General features: G+C 36.2%; 2 protein-coding genes and 1 long non-coding RNA gene across 3 annotated transcripts in view; all 3 read right to left on the minus strand.

Moving 5' to 3' along the window:
• LOC148231410 (uncharacterized) overlaps positions 1 to 20,596 on the minus strand; it is a 302,215-nt gene that overhangs the window by 7,040 nt on the left and 274,579 nt on the right. The window lies entirely within an intron of this gene.
• LOC148231411 (AN1-type zinc finger protein 2A-like) lies at positions 3 to 3,390 on the minus strand. Its single transcript, XM_088195339.1, has 6 exons — positions 3,273 to 3,390; positions 3,159 to 3,201; positions 2,899 to 3,085; positions 2,683 to 2,837; positions 319 to 388; positions 3 to 250 (listed from the first exon to the last, which is right to left on the minus strand). The coding sequence occupies exons 1-6, from the start codon at positions 3,325 to 3,327 to the stop codon at positions 134 to 136; spliced, it is 627 nt and encodes a 208-aa protein (XP_088051465.1). The 5' UTR covers positions 3,328 to 3,390; the 3' UTR covers positions 3 to 133.
• LOC148231412 (uncharacterized) lies at positions 4,710 to 8,720 on the minus strand. The gene is made up of 6 exons (XM_088194033.1): positions 8,443 to 8,720; positions 6,180 to 6,278; positions 5,990 to 6,122; positions 5,757 to 5,930; positions 5,369 to 5,694; positions 4,710 to 5,303 (listed from the first exon to the last, which is right to left on the minus strand). The coding sequence occupies exons 1-6, from the start codon at positions 8,604 to 8,606 to the stop codon at positions 5,072 to 5,074; spliced, it is 1,128 nt and encodes a 375-aa protein (XP_088050159.1). The 5' UTR covers positions 8,607 to 8,720; the 3' UTR covers positions 4,710 to 5,071.

The following is a 20,596-nucleotide window of genomic DNA, read 5'->3' on the forward strand; positions in this document are numbered from 1 at the left end:
TGTTAAAAAATAAATATATTTTTATTTATTATTGGAATATATTAACAAATTAAGGCACAACAATGTTCTCTCGCAACTTAAGAACAGCGTGATTAGTGATGAAAATCCGTGTACAACATAATCGGAGCGGATGCTAGGAGATGTGACATTTTCCGTTCTGTTCGGAGACTGGGCGTCCAGTGGAGGTACCGGGGACGGGGACGTCTTCCATGGACCGCGCTAAAGCACGTGCCAGAGCTTCGTCCTCGGACTGCGAATCAATATTGACAAGCATTAATTTTATTTAAAAATATTCAGCGAGTCAAAAGAGAGGCATACCATATTCCCCTGCACAACACTGAACACGTCGACTGTTTCTTTTCCTCTTATTCTGTCAACAGCAGCTCGCCTGAAACATTCGATTTGGTATATTCAACAGAATTGACCTTGATTATTGTTTAGAACTGGACATTTTAATCACCAGATAAATTATATTTTCACTGATAAAAATCTACCGGTGAAAATATATTACGATATGATTTCACTGAAATGACATTTTAAAAATAAATAGGTTTAAAAGTTTTTTATATATATTTTATTTGAGGAATAACCCAAGAATTTCTGGTTTAGAATTAGACGCCATTTCAGATTTTTTCATGGGGGGGGGGGGGGCAAAAATTGTTCAGTCAGTGGAGGTACTTTTTATTATTTCGATTTAATTAAGATTCATAGTATTCCATTATATGACATGCGTTTTTCTGGGCAAGTTTAAGGATCAAATGACCCATTGTCCTCCTCAAAAACAATCTGAAGTATAAGTCAATGATGATGTGCTTCATTAATTATGAAAAAAAAAATGCTAAAGCTTTTAACCATTTAAACGCCAGTAACTCACCTGTAAGTCAATTGTTGATAATTTTTTAAGCCATATTAAATAATTATTTACAGATTATTATATTTTAATTCGAAAAGATTATTGTACTAGCATAATTTATCAGTAAACCAACTATTTGATATTTAATTTAAAATACTGACGCATGAAGAGAAATAACAGGTGACCCACTAATTAGTCGCTGGCGTTTAAAGGGTTAATTGTAAAAACGTCCTATCACAAATCGTCAACCGGACCTGCCGATAACTACAAATATAGAAGCGTAACCGCGACCGCTTCAAAAGTATGCATCTCGATGGCGCAACAAAGGAGAAAATCAATAATTGTCTATCAGCAATTTTTAACTTAAGAGGTAATCGACCGAAGTGAATTTTGCGAAGATGTTCACGTTCGAAGGAATGGAAACCAACAGATAATGCAGAAATGTTTATTTTTCTCTTCAAATACTGCAAGGTATTATAAGTAAGCCCATAGGCGAATGGTACTAATTTAACTCTTTCATCGCGGCTAATATTTTTGTGGGTCGTTTCGAAATTTGTTAGTATGTGGGGAGGTACCAATTTATACCATAAGTTATTTCAATAAATTAAAGTGTTTTCCAACATTAAATTATAAAAAAAAAACATATTAAAAGGCTCAAGACACCTTTAGGTGCCTAGTGCATACTAGCGATTTTCTTGACGACTTCTATATTCCTCATCCGAGGTCAAAGTGTTAACGGAAATATCTGGTACTATTCCTACACATTATGTAAAGAAATACAAAGAGGCTTTTTTAAAACGTGATTAAAAATCACATTTTCATATGGAAGATTGCTTTGAAAAATATCATACGATGAACAAATATAACCAAACATCAAGTATATAAATATGTAAGTAACTATAATGTAAATATATAAATAAATTTAGTGTTTCATATAGCAAAATAATAATAAAAACAATAAATTGCGTGTATTTACAAGGATAGAGCAAAACCTTATTTTGTTTGGGTGGTTTTTATTTCAGGTAGTGGTCCCAACATCTAGAACGGGTACGAGTTATGCCTTAAATAAGTGATATATAAATAATAGTCAAGAAGCTTAATCGTTGTGATTAATTAAATTGGACCATACTGGATTTAATAAGAAAAAAATATTGGACTGTAAAGGGTTAAACCTCTACGACGAATATAAAATAAAGAGATGAAATGGTGGTGGTGGGGGGGGGGGGGGCAAAAATTAAATTTATTGCGTTCTCACGATAAAATGGAACTATTTGGTACTTTTTTCTACATAGAAATAAAGTTTGAAAAAAATTGTATAAGCCATTTTTTCTGCTTTGCAACTTTCATTAAAAGATAAAATAGTTTTTTGAAAAATATCTAGGGTTTCATGGTATATCAATTAAACTGTTGGGGCCTATTTATATTTATATATAATTTTTATTATGGTCAAAACTTGGCGGCACTCTAGTAATACGGGCGTGATGATTATTCTCTCGCACGGCAGCCCTCGGCCTATTCAGGCGCGCGTAGCAGGCTCATGCCCCGTTCAAATGTAAACAACTTTAATCGTCAATAAAAACATTACCCCAGCAGCTTAATCAGTGTCTAATTACCACCCGTCGCTAAAATATATACCGGTGACTAATATTGTGCAACACTATTGCTTATTGCATCAAGTGAAAAAATATGATGAAATGGTTTAGGTAAATTATAAAATAAAAACATTAAGCAAATTGAACTAAGTTAGTTTGTTTGATGTTTATAAGGAATTAACTTTATGGTAGAAATTAATGTTATGATGTAAAATAAAGTGAAAAATGTGAACTCACTCAGATCTCTCTCTGACAGCGCGGATTTTTCCCTCGCAGTCGTGGTCCGCTGCATGTCTATGCTTGAAACAGTAGTTAAGGGAGCACTCCGGACATACGACTGGCACCAGTTCCTTAACCTTACAACCGCGAAACGTGCACCGATTGGTAAAGATCTGAAAGAAGATTCGAACGTGAAGGTATAGGAAGAAAGATACCGGGGAAGACGTTGCGCACTTTGTTTCTCCGTTTCTTGGCCCGGTCCTCCTGGCAATCGTCGTCTATGTGGGCGGACACAGCCACGTCGGGCGGTTCACCTCTCCTACCCGGCACCGGACTTCCGCACAGGGGGCATGTGGGCACCTGCGTGTCCTTGCGGCGCCCGCCCTCGCAATCATGCTGCTCGTACCGAAAGTGGCCATTGCTGCAAACCAAACGAGAGATTCAGTTCGACGAAGGCGGCGCGTGATAAGCGCTAACTAAAATCTGAAACGCACCAAAAGATTTTCATACAGGAATCGCACTTCACGGGTAGAAAATCTGAAACGAGGCCGTCGTGAGAACAGAACAAAAAAAGGATTAACTGCACCGTAGAACCACAGTAAAGTTACCCAGTCTGTTGCACGATTCGCGCGAGCAATGCTCGCCTAGCCCTGGAAACTCCATCTTGGGCAACGCACAACGCGTCCCTGACGTCTGACGTCTGTCACGGAATGACAGGTAGCTTTTCTATTTTGGCCATAAGCAACCATAAAATTAACAAAAACTTTTACGGGGTAATACCGAACGAGTTTTATATATTTTTATTATTTAATTCCAATGTATTGAAAAATACGCAAGCAAATAAGGTGCATCAGGATATACTAAATTTCTCTAAGAGTTCTTGCTCTTAAATCAACGAGCTTGAATAAATTAAATCAGCATATTCGACACAGTTTATATCAGAAAAAAGACTGGGATTCAATGGCTCTACTATTATTACACTCTGAGGACCTATCTATATATTCATTCATTCACTCAATAAGGACAAAACTTGGCTATACTCTAATCATACTGACGTGACGGCGGCGGAGGACATTAAAGCTAAAAGTTGACGGCACGATTTTATTGCTTTTGACTTCTGAGAAAGAATTTAACTATTGGTCAAAATTTGGTTAAGATGTGCTTTATTCGATTCTCACTTGTAATATTGCTATAAAAAGTCTTAATATAAACGCTTAATAATCGAGTGTTTCAAGCAGCTAAGAAAACACGACTAATTATCAGATAAATATTATGAGTAGATGTTTTTAAAATTTGATTTCAGAAAATATGTCGCAAAGGTGGCTAATTTTATATTTATTTGTAGCATAGGAAGGGTTAAATCTTACCTATTATTATTTATTCAAGAAATTATATTACTATGTCAAAAATATAGTGTGCAATTTTTGCCAGGGTTCGTTCTTGGCGGCCCTTCCTATGGTGCGTCAAGGAATATCTAGCTGATTGCTTAGTATCTAAAGTAAAATATTATGGAGAAAGCGATATGATCTGGAGTTGCATTACAGCAGCAGGGGTAGGAAACCTATTCACTTGTGTGAATAGCGACATTTATATTTCAATGCTGGTTTCCACTTAAACAGATTCCTATAGAAAAATATTTCGAAGCACAGAAGACCACGCTACCATTAGATTCCAGCAAGACAGCGCTCCGTGTCATAGTTCGCGAAATGTTTTCGTTAAGAGTTTAATGCCTTTAGAATGGCCTGTAATCACCATACGTAAAGCATATAGAGCATTTATGAGCAAAATTAAAAGGAAATGTTGTGCAACACAATTGCAAATTCAAAATTGAGCGGCAAAAATAAAATGCAAATAGAATGGAGAAAGTTTTCTCTATCCACGTGCAAGGCATTAGTCGGCAGTAAAAGTAAAAATATAGTAATAATCATTTGAGTTATATTTTTAGATCATTATAAGATAGCAAACACTTATGTTATTAAGATTGTAGTCTATTGACTATAGACGAGATAAGAGGTTGTTTAAGTTAATTGAAAAAAAGTCAGTAATTTGTAGAATAAATATATTTTTAATCGTTGGCAACACCTTCGCCGCCGGCAGCCGTTGACAGCCGGAATCAGCTGACGGCATGTAGGATCGCACTGCATTACGCCGCACCCATGCGCGACTCGGCTTCGGGCAGGAAGCGGTCGCGCGACGACGACTGCTGCGAATTCATGCCGCTGTCGAAGCGCATCAACAACCTGCACATCGACCAGCGCGAAGCGGAGACCGAACAGCGCGAGGCGGAGCCCGACCCGCCCTACGACCCGGGCGTCACCGAGGCCCAGAGCGCCTACTACTTCCAGAACAAGCTGCTGTACGAGCTGTATCTGGAGCGGCTGCGCAGGAGCGGCCACCCCGACCGCTGCTAGCAATGCGAGTGGTGGAACGGAAACAGGTCCAGTTGCAGGTCCAGGCCTATCTGGGAGGAGCGCGAGTCGGAGAAGCCCAGGCCGGAGAAGTCGGAGCCCAGCACGGGGTCGCGCGTCCCGCCGAAGTCCGCGAAGTCCACGCTCGACCACTCCGGCTCCGTCGACTCCGAGGCTTCCATCAGCGCCGAGGCGTTGAGCCGATACTTTCCAGGCGCCACGTCCAATATCCTAAAAAGCGAAAGCGAACATGTACACGGTCAACGGTCGTTTCGTTACCCACGTCCGATGCTCACTTTCCGACGCAGACGTCGATCAGGCACGGCGACGCCGACTCGTCGTCGTCGCGCATCAGAGTCGGGAGCAGTCTTCGCAACCGGGACGTCAACTCGGCCAGCTGCCCGACGAACGCCGAGGCGCGCTCCTCCGCGGGAACGTTGCGCAAGATGCGCGACAGCGATCCGAACAGACTTACGTCGTCCGCCTCTTCCGTTTGCGTCTGAGCGTCCGTCCGCGCTCTCTCCGATAGGTACTCCTCCAGCATCTTCTTGCACTTGTCGTTGATGGCGTGCGTCGGATTCGCCGATAGGTGGCGGCCCATTCTTTTCGAGCCGCGATACGCCTGCTCAAAAAAACTGTCAATACTCCAAGACCTTTCTACACGCTGGACCTTTCTACGAGTACCTTTCTACACGCCGGACAGACGATTCGCGCGCAGAGCGGAGCTCTGTTCTTCTGCGACTCCATCTCGTCGATCATCTTCTCGGCTTCGACGCACTCGTCCCCGCAACCGACCCGAGCTCCGACATCGCTCCGAGGCGGCCTGACTCTCCTCCCGCTCCTGGTCACCGCTACGGCCTGAGAGCGAAGCGACGTTATCACTCTTTCGTTCGGAACGCACCGGAGATTCGACTCACCCGATCGCAGATTCGATTCTCTGTCGCCTCGGACGCTTTGGGCTTTATCATCTTCCTCGAAGCTTTTTTATGGTGAGCGTTGGTTCTGTTTTCACTGGGAGCGCACAAGTTCAAGTCCTCCGGATTTAGAATTCTGCAACGTCAGTTCCCAAGATGGAAGCCATTATGACAAACGTACTATGAGCTTTACCTGTAAGCGATGCGGGTGTTGGACGCCGGGTCCAGAAGAACGCTGCTTTTGACTTCCGCAGGGGCGACTGCGACTCTCGATCGTCCTCCCGCCGATTTGCTGCAAGAAATTCGGACGATTTATAGACAACAAAATAACGTATCAGTCTATTATATTTATGAATTAAAAGTTAAATTACTGTAATATACGATTATTAATATAAAACTTAGTATTTCATTTAACAGATAGACTTCTTAATTAAAACCGTTCATTTGCTTTGATACACTGTACGCACAGTCTGACTATACAGTCATTACCAAGAGGCATTTATTTTTTCTGAAGTAAGAATAAAATTTGGGAAATTTCAAGCAATGGATTTTCAAGTTTATTTTTAAGCACGAATACGATTTGTAACAATAATGGAATAATTCAAATTGCTTTTACGAATAATTAATAATAATAAAAACAATCTGATGTGTAAAATTAATACATATCAATAAATGTTGGAAAAACAATTTATGTGAAAATTATAAAGTTTTATAAGGGGATGATATGTTATTTTATGCATTTTCATCACAATACTGACGGGGTCTGCATATATTTTGAAATTTGTAATGTGATTATCCTGTAGCTTCTTTGGCTAAATTAGAATAATGACGAGTCGACGATTATATTCAACATTTAAATTCTAAGCTTGCTGGGTGTGGAGTAACAAGTTATTTAAAATAAAGCTATAAAAATAAAATATATATTACACCTTTTTATACGAATCTTAACCGTTTTTGTGCCATGATATATTTCGGACATACGGATTTATACAGGGCCACAATATCAGCTATTTTTAGAATTAAAAAAAATATATATTAAAAATTAACAACTTGTCAATGATTCTTATAACCCACAAAGTGCTGAGGTTGTCACAACAGAAAATAAGATAAATGATAAGTAAATCGAATGTATATCCATATTGTGCGCTTTAGAGCTAACATTAGGGGCGTAAACCCAAACTTGCCATCTCTTTCTAAATTATGAATAATGATGAAATGTATAGCTCTCAAACTGACCGTTTTAACACAAATAGTAGTGAATAATTTTAACAATTAATGAAAATTGATAGTAAAAATATATTTGATCGATAAGTGTAAACGTAATTTTATTAATTCAACCTTTAATCTAAGGTAAAATTATAATATAATACATGGTCGATAATGACTTGAAATGTGATTTATAATTAATAAGCAAAGACACGCGTTTTTAGCATTTTGAGATAAATGCCAAATGAATGATAAAATTCAAAATAAAGTTGTTCGTCATTGTATTATATAAAATAAATTCTAACAAAGATCGCTGTGACGTCATTGTATGATGTCATTGAAAAAGTAAATTAATTTGTTAACTCGTTACCTCATTAGTGTGACGATTGCATGAATGAATTTAATTATAATAATGTATGAGAAGAACTGATGAATATGTGAAAAATAAGATGTTTTAAAAACAGCGTAGCATCCAAAGGATTAATATGACAATAGTTTTGTCTGTTTATTATCTATGGCCACTGACAGCACCTATATTGTTTTTTTTATGGCAATATAGCCTAGATATAATTGTTATTGAACAGGTTGTTCGGAATTGCTGTTATCTGAACTTGTTATGTTTTATGTAAGCAAAAGTTTTTTTTTATAAATATTTTATGATATGTAGTAAGGTGACCATACGTCTTCTTCAAAGATTTTGTCCTTGAACAAAAATTTCCATGACCTTTTTTTGAGCTCTAGTAGCAATTTATTCACCTCAAAAATATTTCAGAGATGGCCTATGAACAACATTTTTTTAAACTTGGACAGCAATTTGTTCTCCTCAAACAAAAATTCCGAGATGACATTGAAAAGCATCTAAAATAATCTTAATAAGACTTCTAAAAGGTCAGAAGAAAATGAAATAAACTGGATGCTAAAAACATGTCTGTACTATTATCTTATCAATAAAATAAAATATTTTTTACTAAAGAAAATTATGTTCAAATATGATTTAAATTAAATTTAAAACAGATTTTCCTATGCCACGAAGCGCATAAAAAGTTAAACAAACTTTATTATATCTTTTCCTTTACTTTAGACATGACAAATCTAAAGTTAAACGAAGAACATTTAACATTTATTTATCGAAATAACTTTATACTATTAAAAAAACTTGCATTGAGTGTTCATTACTATTATATTTTCAAATTGCTGGTATATAATTAAAAAAACGACAAAAGTGTGAATCGACTTGTTGTTGACTATACCTTATTTTGGCTCGCGAATGCGGTTCGATGCCGATCTTTCTCTTGCCGCTAGGTTTCGCTTCAGAATCCGTTCGTATTCGGAGAGATCCTCGACCGTCGGTAACCAAACGAAAGCCATTTCCGCTCACTTTGATGTCGGAGAGTCTGAACGAGTTGGAATCCATGTCGGTGTACGAAAGTAAACAACGAAAAGACGGCCAACGACTTGACGTATATACATAACCTATTTAGAAGGCGAAGCTAACTTAGCTAACCGTGCGGCTAAAGAAGCTAACTGTAACGCTTTTAGCTTTGAACATCATAGACGATCATATTAATCGATTAGAACAAAAATTAAAGCTAAAAATTACATTTTAGGACACGTAAAGAGAAATTATATATTTAACTGCATATTTATATTAGTAAAAAACATATATTATTGTTACATTTAATATAATATATTATGTACATTAAAAAATATATTTATTTTATTTATTTGTTTGCGAAACTCGTATAAATACATTTGTGACTTTTATTTTAACTAATAAATATATAGTATTTATTAGTTAGCAAGGTTACACTGACAATTAATAAAGTAAATCATAGAAATAAATAAAATTATTATTTTATTGTATAATACATACCTAAGTCACTTGAATATTTACTGATTTATTACCTTATTTTATTTTATTTAATTATCTATTACGTTATATTCTATAAGGCGTGGCTATTTTTATTTATTAATGACAAATAATATACTGTTCTATTTATATATTGTTCGAGGGGAAATCAAGGCTTATTGAGAAAAACAATTCTCAAGAGCAGGAAAAATTTCCTTTACTAACGCTTTTCTGCCATTGTTTCAGCTTGCTGCCACCGCTTCCAAATATATTCGTTGTAACAGGAAGCGTAAAGCGTGGATGTCTCTTGTTATTTATCAACGCTATGTTGTACACGTTGCATATTTTCCTGGGTACGACCCGAGCGGAGATCCTTGACCTGAATACGACACTTCGCTGGAGATCCATGATGCGCGCTTGTTCCTGGAAATGGCAAACCAAGGACATTTTCATTAATTTTAACGGTAAACTTATTTGATGAAAATAACGCGTTTATGTTTATAGGGTAAGTAAAACGTAGCTTTGCTGTTCATTATTAAAAAATAATTTAATTTATTCATTACGCTATATAATAATTACCCATAAAATTAAAATTAAATTTTTAAACAATCAAGCAAACCCATCTTATATAGTTTTATCATTGAAACGTTACGTTTTTTTAAATATATTTATGTATTTAATGTTTGGGAGATTGGAATTAATAATTATTAAAATTATAATTCGAGTTGAGTTTCCATATATCGGGGGATCATCGACATTCCTCATTTGGAAGCCTTCTGGTTTATAATTTTAGATATCAATTTATGACAGTGTCTTTCAAACTTTATTTATCTACTTAAGTTCTACCTAAGCATTATTTTACTTATCACGAACGGTAGTGCGATTAGACATTCTTTGAATAACACTGACTTAGAAAGAAAAAACGAAATATTTATTTTCTATTAAACACGTATATACAAAACATAAGGACTAAATAATACAAATAAAAGTTAATATAAAAAGACATTAATGAGACATTTCTGTATTGCAAAGCAAATTTATATCCGGAGTAATCGTTGAGATTTGCAAACGTATGTCATCTTCTGCATTTAACCTATTTCTTTATTTAGGCTTTGTTGATGCGCACAAAGAGAAAGACCTTTTACATATATACGTTGATACAAACGACATTAAGTATTTTACAGCTCGTGCAGCAATATCAGGATATTCATTCATAATTTGAAACTAAAATGCATAATATCCACTTGAGTAAATGTTATTTTTAATAAGGAGTCGGTCGATATAATAATGTGTTTCTCTCTTTCTTTTACTGGAAATTGAGAGATATCACAAGATTCTTCAAAATTTTTTTTTTTTTTTTGTTATATTAATAGAATTGTTTTCGGCTCAGTAGTCTGTCCCATAAACGCGGAACCCTTTCAAAACCTTTGCGGAACCCATGTTGTAGAATTGTTCTTAGATAAACTATATTATGTAATACGAAAAATATAGTTTTATTGACAAACATTAAATATATATATAATTAAGGTGAAAATACATATCCACATGTTTTTTATTATAATTATTTATTTATATTATAAAAATACAGATCATAGCATTAGATGCTATGAATATTATTATAAAAACATTTTAGGGGCTGTGATGATGGCGGGTGGCAATGAGACACAGATTGAGCCGCTGCAGTAGTATATTTATTTGAGGTTACGGTTTACATTATAAGAATGGGGCGGACGCGCGACGGCACGCGTCCGAACCCTTACAAGCTTGCCGGAAGAGAGAGAGAGCAGTCACAACACCGCTACTTCTGCGCCGACCAGTTTTGGCCATAACAAATCTATATTGGCCCCCATACGGCTCCGGCCCTAGCAATTTACAATTGCGAACTATAACCAGGGGGAGGTATGGGGGCCTTGGCGCTGCTGTTGAATTAAATGCTGGCGGCGCAAAAGTAGCAAAGTCGTGACGTATGGTGTGGCGGCGCGGCCTCCAGTGACGCGCGGCGTGCTTCGCTCCAAGCCGAGTGGAACACGTGTAGACCCGGGCGGCGCGTAGGGCTCCAGGGGGCGCGAGAAGAACGGGCATGTCCGGGAGCACCTTTCGGGGCCCTGTGGTGCGTCGGTGCAGCTACACAGGGCGCGCGCGTGACGGGCCCCGAACATGCGGTTCGAGCTCGGAGTCGCGGGGGCGTAGCCCTACGGGTGCGTGACGGGTCACGCGTGGTCCACTCGAGCCTGGTCTACGGCAGCACTTCGGTGGCTTCTCGCTGGAGGCGCGTGGTGGCGCCGGATGCTTCCTGGGTCACGTGGTCGGCGGCGGCGGCGGCTGACGATGGCGGCTCATGGTCGGAGGTGCAGGCCCATCGTCTTGGTGGTCCGCCAGCTCGAGTCCGGATCCAGGGAAGCTCCGGCGGGGTGGCAGCAAGTGGGTTTGCAGCGGCTCGGCTTTTTATACTGCAGCGGCGTCTGTGTCTGCCATTTTGCGTCTGACTCCATATGTGTGCTCAGGATCACGTCGGGGTCACCAGTTTAGGGGCTGTGATGATGGCGGGTGGCAATGAGACACAGATTGAGCCGCTGCAGTAGTATATTTATTTAAGGTTACAGTGATTACATTATAAGAATGGGGCGGACGCGCGACGGCACGCGTCCGAACCCTTACAAGCTTGCCGGAAGAGAGAGAGAGCCGTCACAACACCGCTACTTCTGCGCCGACCAGTTTTGGCCATAACAAATCTATATTGGCCCCCATAACATGATTTAGGAAATATTGAATTTAATTTAAATAACACTCATCAATACCTTATTTTTGTATTTTTTTTTAAGGTCGTGGTGACAAATGGAATTAGAGACTTATTGTTATCGACCATTTCTTCGACTGATGGAAAATTAGAAAGATTCCCTTTTCTAACTTCAACAAAGTGGTAACTTTTATTTGAAACCATTTATCTTCTCCCAGCATGTCAATATGTTTACATTTTTCTCTTGGATAGATACATTCAGGTCATTCATATGAGTAAAAATATCACTCAAATAGGCCAACATTTGGTTGAATTTTTGTCAATTTTTGAAAACAACTCAAAGAGGCGGTGGTTCAGAGCGCGATCCCTAATCCAGTTGATGGTCATCATATTGTCAAGGACTTTATTCATCTTTTGGGATAGTGTTTTTGATGCTAGAGCATGTCGATGAAGAAAACGGCACTAAGTAAGGTGTAATTTTGGCAGAAAAGTTATCTTAGGTATGTAAATTTCTTTAAATAAGTAGGCAAAAATATTAAATAAACTTGTTTTGCGCACTAATGTCCTACGCGCCAAAGTCGGGGTTGTGTTGCGCGCTAATATCCTCCGCGCTAACGTCGGCGCGCTAACGTCAACGCGCTAACGTCGGTGCACTAAAATCGCTGCATCAAAGAAAAGAGTTGGTATCTTGTAAGTGCGGAATCACTTGTTTCACCAGTGCAAAAATCCTGATTTATTTATTAACATAGCAGGGGCACCATCAGTACATACAGAGCCAATAATTTGGATATCATGGCACCATCATGGGTACACCTCACCAATGCAATGAGCTGACTGCAATTTGCAACATCAGTTGTTTCATCCAACTGGAGAGAGTGAATGACGTGCGTGTAATTTTAAAATAATTATTTAATTTATTTTAAACAAAAAAAATAATAATATTATCTCGCACCTTCTAGAATGCTACCTCGCACACTGGTTGGGAATCTCTGATTTACATAATTAATGAAATAGTTTATACTAGACACAAGTTAAATTACATATCAATAGCACCAGTAAATAATAATATGTTTAATAAATTAATTATTTACTTCTTATAATTAAATTTGTAAATCATTTTGTTAAAAAGTAATTGTTTTGGACAGAGTGGAAATTTTGACCGATGGGCGTTTCCACAACGCTACTGAAATGCATCACACTTGCGTCACTTCGACTTACCGATCGAAATAACGACCTCGTCAGAATCCTCCGTTCAATTTATCACCGTGCCAAATAAAATGCGATATTTTCTCTCAGTTAAATAACAGCTTTAGAGGGGAAAAATCTCAACGTTCGTCGAGCTTTTACTTACATTATTTTAATTTCAAGAAACGATGAGAAGATTTAAAGGACTTGTGTTCTGAAATTTGATTTCATTTAAAATTGCGAACCTTCATATTTGCATCTCAATATTAATAGTAAAAATATTAAGATATAAACCGCGTCTCGAAAGCGCGATTCATTGTCTCTCCCTATTTTTAACGGTTCGCGGCTCGAATCCGCTAAGGAATGTGGATAAATAAATCCCCGAAGTAGAAGAACAGACATAAGTGAAAAGAAGAAAACTTCGCTACGATAAAATTACGGATCGTTGGAGACACGACCGCGATCGAGATAACTGAAGTCGCTGCGTTACTTTCGGTTTCGCTGTACATGGTTTTTGTCATAATGATAAAATAAATACATTTATTTATAAAATTACTCGCTGATTACAGTATTGTTCAATATTTCGCTCGTTTATTAATTGTTTAATATATACATACATTTAATGAAATTAATATACAGCTGCAACTGAATTTGATTAAAACGAAGGCTATTCATAAGTTATAAAATCTTTCTTCTGTGGAAAAGTGTAGTTTTGACGTCATAATTAATTTTGGGGCCCATCTATTATTATTTATATTTAGGTTTTATTATGGCCAATTTTTGCAGCCAGAAAGACGCCGTTGAAAACTGGTAATAAGTTATTGTATAATATTACATATATTGTGACAAACTATGGTGGGCGAGTATCGTTTTTCTCCGAGCAGTGGTAGAGAAGCTAGCAAAGAAATGGTGTCTAGTGGATGGTCCTCGAAGGTCTTGTAGTTGTGGCAGTGGCGGTGTATGCCCGCTCTTCTCTACCTTGATCGTCTCTGGAAGTCTCTCTCTGACCATCTCTGACTTTCTGCCCTACGTCGCTTCAAAACAGGCCTTAAGTATCATAGCTAATGAAAACTCTCTGGCAAATCATAACCATGCAGCGATCGTTCAGCCAATTATTGCAGTCGTTTATTCGGGTAATGAAATATGTCCACGCCTCTAGAAAATGACATTTGCTTGATAACCATCTTTCGTAAGTCTAATTGTGCAACGAGATAATGTGACTTTACAGTGCTTTTTTCGTCCGGTGATATATTGAATCCGCGCCCGTTACGCAACAAAGAAATATTCTTTCTTTTGCTGCGGAGGGTAATTACAAAGTATTATTTATGTTTTACCCTTTTTTATCCTGGACCTAACGAGGGCTTTTGTGTGGTCAGTTCAGTTACGTTTTTTTTCACATTCATCCTTATTATTGTCGTGATTATGGTGATTAAATGCGCGAGTTACAAAATTAACAACCACAATTATAATTTAGTACATAATGCACAAAGGTGTTTCTTTATTCCATTAAGGAAACCTGCTACGAAAGCAATAAAAGCAATAAAATCGTGCCGTCACCATTTCAGTGGGCTATAAATGTAAATTTTTCGGTCTCAATCAATAAAAAAATAATATATAATGTCACAGTAGCTGGTTGTCAACTCTTATATACGATTGTACTAGTTAAGTGTGCGTGTTTTTTGGATAAAAAGTAAAGTACGTGGCGTACGCCGCTCTAGGATATTCTAAAGCTCGCATTTAAAAGTATCGAGCTTGCTGAGAATTGATAAGTTGTTTACACCGCCCTTTAGCAACTTAAAAAGATGCTAAAACATCCATACGATATCGAAAAAAGAATTTTAATGATATAAAAAATGCTATACAGTATACGTCAGGCTCAAGTCTGGCAGAAATTATGTAAAAAAAAGGTATCGTTAAATATTTATTAAGAATATTTGATGCCGTGCGTATTAAAAACGGCAGTGGGCGACGTTTACATTATTTATTAGTCCCCCCTTTGGACTCGTTTATCCAGCGATAGCGGAGTTGGCGATAAGTCGCGATCGAACAAAGGGCGCGTATGACAAATCGACGTGCAGCAGATTCCTGGCCGGCGTCAATGCCGATTATTCATAACGCATCGACTAATTGACGCGGGACGGATTTAGAGCCGTCGCGAATAGCCGGTGAGTCACCAGCTGATTTTTCGCGCGAAACGCGACACCCCGCTTGTGTACCTCTCTCTGATAACTTGATAACGAAATCCATACATACATATGTATGTACGAAGCATCGAGCGCAGACCGAAATAAGCTCGCCACCAACAAATGGAATTTGTCTCGCTCCAAAATAGCCCGGTGCGATTTAATAATACATTTTCGACTTAATTTCTGAGCGAAAGCTCACAAAATCGATCGAGACTCTGTTGCTCTCCTCTCGATTATGTGTCATCGGCCCTTGTGACAAATATCCGCTCTACATACGTAAGTAAGTTGTTTGCATCAGAGCATCGCGAACGTGCCTTACCTCTCGTCTGTGTAGTTTATAGGATCTGATTTCAACAAACAGAGCTTCAAATTACCTATACTCGCTGCACGATAACTTAAGCGTAATTCTAATCAGTGAACGATACTTTTGGTTGGTTAATAGTTATGATCAAAGGCGTTGTAAATTTATGGTACTGGACTGATAATCCAAAAGCATGGGTTTGATTCACAGCCGCTCCCAGCTGATTGATAAATATAGAAAAATATAGTAATGATTTTAATTTCTATAAATTTGTTCAAAATATAAACAAGAGTAATGATAAGCATATCGAATGTATAATCGTATTGTGTACTTTAGAGCTACATAAAAGGAGCGTAAACCCAAACTTGCCATATCTTTCTTAATTATGAATAATGATGAAATGGATAGCTCTCGAACTGACTGCTTTAACGCAAATAGAGTATAGGGATTCCAGCCCCATTTTTTAAATACAAATTAAATATATAAATAAAATTAATAAAATTGTTAAAAAATGACTATTACAATTTATTTTATATGAAACATTTATTTTTTATTATATACTAGTGGACCCGGCAATGCTTCGCTATTGCTGAATTTGAATATATGTATATGTATAAGTTCGATATCAATTCATTTATTCAATCATATTGTGGAATAATAACAAATCATTTGGTTTTCCTATACGTATAATTGAACATGAGAAAAACATGGATTCTCCTAATTTAATCCATATACTTATAACGATTGACCTTGTGATTTGTTTACGGTTCATTTTTTTTAATAATAACTTGTCGAAGGCCTTCTCAAACTACTTGAAATCCCGCATCGAGAGATTTTGTCACCGTTTTGGTGAAAGACAGAAAGATAGTAACAGTAGAACGGATGGGATGAAACCTATGCTATTGGTCAAATAAAACTTGCCGAAAGTGATTAAATATATATCTATGGATAATTAGTTCAAACAATTTAGCAGGAGCTGACAACATTGCGACTGCTCTGTAGTTCGTTATATATAATACAATTTGTTATATTTTTTTATGCATAAGGGTGACTTTTGTGCATTTCCATAGATCAGGAAACGATGACGTCTTGAGAATTAGATCAAAAATCCGTTTTAGAGGAGCAGCGAGACTGATTTTGCAACCCTTCAAAATTAAATCAGGAATCAAATCAGTCCCAGAAGAACGCCCTGCCCCGTCTTCAGTTTATTAAAGACCAAGAACAAGAAAAAGAAAGCTACTTAATAGATTATCTATGGTACAAAATCTTATTTTGGACGTTTGCCGATGGCGGAAATTTTGGCGTAAATTAATAAAGGCGAGCGGAAATGGCCCGGGTAATAAAATCACTTAAGGGACAAATTTTAACAAAAAATACAGGTGCTCGGATCCGTTCGTTTTGAGCACGGACAGCGTGTCTTTACTCACCACACACGATCGGATTTATCCGCCAGGCACCCGCGACGTATAGATCTTTCAAATGTGTCCGCGCGTGTATGGCCAGCTTTGATTAAAAAAGATAAATTAAATACAGTAAATAATCTTACATTTTAAATGTATTTAAAAAAATAAAAGAATGTATAATTCAAATAAAGACAAAACAGGTATTATATATTTAAAATAATACAACAAACAATTGAAATATTATTTTGAATAATATACTCGAAGTAATATTAGAGCATTAAGTGTCTCGTCGTTTAGTCTGGATCTAAGTTTGGTATTCAAGAAGCCTGCTGCTGAAAAATCCCGCCCAGCCTCCGCAATCGTTAGAGATGTTGTCATGTTGAGATGATGACCACGTGAGCCGCCATTTTTAAATATTTTTTTTTCTTATTACGGACATAAGGCTAGTGTCATTTTGAATTTTCAGTTCGCATGTCATCAGGATTTTTATTATTGTCTAATGTAATTGATCTTTCATCGTCATTTGTTCAACTGATGAGACGACTATGCTTCAAGTGGCTCTTCTGATGTTTTACCTCATCTTTCTCATGGTATAACAGGTCAGTTAACCTTTCCATTAATTTTATAATTGACTGCCTTAGAGTTTTACGTGTTATTATAGGGAAAGTTAAATCAATATTAATCTCATCAAACGATTTGGGTCTTAATAAATATTTAACTGTATCCGTTAAATATATTCGCCTTCGTTTTTCTATATGTGTTTCTAGAGCAATTAACATATCTGAGCTTAATGCAGATTTAAGCTGTGACAATTGCCTGAAACGGAATTTAAGAATTGCGTCGGCTGAGCACAAGTTGGAATCACGCCGGCAAAGTGCTTCGGCAGCTAATTTTAGAGGTTTCAAAACTTCTATAATTTCCGTCATTTTCATTGAACGTTACCGATAAATTGTGCAAGTCTATTTGCGTTTTTACTAAACTTGCTTTTAAAATAAATCGGTACAGCATATTATAATGACTACAGTCTAATATAAGTAAAATATCTTTTTCATGCTCGTTTCTAACGTATTTTTGTAAAATAGCATCATTCTTAATGAATGATTTTTTAAATAATATTCCAAAATTTCTCTCAATTTACATCACTATCAACTATTGAAAATCTTTTTCATTCTTCATATATGGTTCTAAATTTAATAAGAGAGCAAGAGTATTAGTTTCTACGTTATTATAGATTTAACAATTTAGTTTATTTTCTTCGTGGAGGATTTATTCTAGCTAATGAGGATAATACGGCATGTATTAGATTATACCAAAACCTTAACTTGTAATTTTGAACTTTGGTATTACCCTGAGGATAATACCGATGTTTTGATAATAAACTATTATTTTTCATCATATAATACCTAAGACGTAATTAATCGCGTAGCGAGTAAAATCAGTGTATTTTACTAAAAACTGTTATTTTCTTTGATAAAAAAGAGTTTTTTTTCTTAAAAAATATTTATTAAACACTAAAATGACTCCCGAGTCACAGATATACAATATCTCAATCAAAATAATTATAATGAATAATAAATATAGCAAACACAAATATTATAGTTTTTAGTACTTAGATATGCGTCGCCGGCAATCTTTGCTTTGATATATATGTTAAAGTGAATGCGTATTTTTAAGTGACTTATTTATCGCTACTAGTTAATCCCCTTATTGGTGCAATTTAGAATATTAAAATATTTGTAAAAATATTATATTCATAAAAAAAAATTTAGCATAAAAATAAATTGTTCGAAATAATTTTTATTGTTTATTCAAGCTCAAAATCATATGCACACGTATTATAATGCCAATTTTAAATGATGTTGCTGAGGTTCAAAAGAAACCTTAAATGTCGGTAATCTAGTAAAAGTAAACAAAATAAAAAATCTTTGACTAGTAGAATTGATCTCGGGACGAAACGAAACAGAAAACCTAATCAGAATATAATCTAAACATCATTACTTTTTTTAGTTTAACAAGTGGTATTCACAATTGTCAGTTGAAGACCATCACATACGTAGCTATATATTTGCACTAGTAGAAATGTATGCCGATTTGATTTCACTGAAGTGACAGTGAAAATATATTTTCACTGGTATTACACATACACTGTAACACATATTTCTTTATATGTGCATATGTGAATTTCAATTTTGCAAAAATATAAATATTAAGATTTTTAACCTCGTGATGGTGTTTTAGTATGATCGACGTTTCTGATAAATTAGCTCTCAGGTTTAATAGTTAACAGTTTAATTATTTATGTATATATTTTAATATTTAAGGCGTTATAATGCTCTAAATTAAGCATTCAAAACTGAAATATTCTTTCTAGTTGATTATATCTGAATTTTTAGATTATACTCATTTTTGCTAATGATTGAATGTGGTTAGACAAACTTGCACTAGGGTTTTTGTATACCTTAGATTTACTATTCAGTTAAGTGTTTCTCGTTTTTTGATGTTTAACATACATATCTCGGAAAAATGTCATAATTGCGTCATCTGTAAGGTCTAGACTAGTAACATAGAGGCAATGGGTTCAGGCTCCCACAGTACACTCAAATTTTTGTAAATACAAATGTGCTATTAATAAAAGCCGGCCCACAGCAGCAAAGTGACATATTTTAAATGTGTTTTATATATAAAGATGTCACCAATTCAACAGAAGACACTACTTAATTTTTAAAATTTGGCTATAAAAAAGTCATTTAATGAAATACTATGAATCTTAATGAAATAGGAATATTAAAAAACTGAAATAACGTACCTGATTCTAAACCAAAAATTCTCGGGTTATCTTTAAAAAAAAACTGTAAAAAATCGAGGAAATTATATTTTTGATTAAAAAAAATCTAATAATACTTAAATCAAACAATCGGATTATATTATACAATATTTCACTGTTAACCATAAAATAGGTCATAAGAACAGTAGTAGTTCTTATTACCAATTTTTCCTTATCATACTTTTGATGAAAAAAACAAATTTCGCATTCTCACTATTTTCTCAAATTTTGAGCATCTATGGGTAAATGCTATATAGCTGGAAAACCGCCTAAGGAAGCGGCGTCAAATAGATCAATCTCCTTCGTTCCGTTTACATCGAAAGTTTTCGTCAAACTTCCGCTTAAAACCCGAAGAAGAAAGCCGATACCGACTCTTCGATTCGGTTTCCGTTTCCGGAACGAACATTCCTCGATAATAAAACAAACAGATGATTAAATAAATATGGCAGATATTAAAGGTTAGGGGGAGGATCCGTTTTTGTTATATACAAATGTCCGATGGTTCCTAAGATTAGAACCTTTCGCACAATAGGTATTGCTATTTGACAACGGAGCGCTGAAGTTTACGTCGGAACGAGCCGATACGAGACGAGTTATTTTTACCTTCGTAACGTTAACCGGGTTAGTGGAGCTTTCGAATGCCAAACTAGATGGCGACCGGTCACTTCTAGTTACTAAACCTATTTATTTTATATTGCGGTCGTTTGATGGGCGACCGCTTGTCAATAAAAAGCGTCTGTTTTAAAGACCTGTGTGTGATTTTTAATTGCGAATTAACTATTGAAAACCTAGTTGTGTCATTCCATATAATAAAAATATGGTCAGCTTTGATTTCTACGCACTATTTCTATTTTGCGATATACAAAGTCATTTTTAGTGAAATTTTGCTTTTAAATAATGAGGATGGAATAGCACAGTC

This window comes from Plectrocnemia conspersa, unplaced genomic scaffold (genome assembly GCF_051122295.1).
Source record: "Plectrocnemia conspersa isolate PC_06_02 unplaced genomic scaffold, ASM5112229v1 ptg000010l, whole genome shotgun sequence".
NCBI lineage: Eukaryota > Metazoa > Arthropoda > Insecta > Trichoptera > Polycentropodidae > Plectrocnemia > Plectrocnemia conspersa.

Coding starts and splice junctions, on each gene's coding strand:
- LOC148231411 (XM_088195339.1), bottom strand. CDS start 3,327: ATGGAGTTTCCAGGGCTAGGCGAGCATTGCTCGCGCGAATCGTGCAAC. Junction 3,202..3,272: donor CGAATCGTGCAACAGACTGG/GTAACTTTACTG, acceptor GCCTCGTTTCAG/ATTTTCTACCCGTGAAGTGC. Junction 389..2,682: donor GCTGTCAGAGAGAGATCTGA/GTGAGTTCACAT, acceptor CGAATGTTTCAG/GCGAGCTGCTGTTGACAGAA.
- LOC148231412 (XM_088194033.1), bottom strand. CDS start 8,606: ATGGATTCCAACTCGTTCAGACTCTCCGACATCAAAGTGAGCGGAAAT. Junction 5,695..5,756: donor TCTGTCCGGCGTGTAGAAAG/GTACTCGTAGAA, acceptor TTTTTTGAGCAG/GCGTATCGCGGCTCGAAAAG. Junction 5,304..5,368: donor ATCGACGTCTGCGTCGGAAA/GTGAGCATCGGA, acceptor TTCGCTTTTTAG/GATATTGGACGTGGCGCCTG.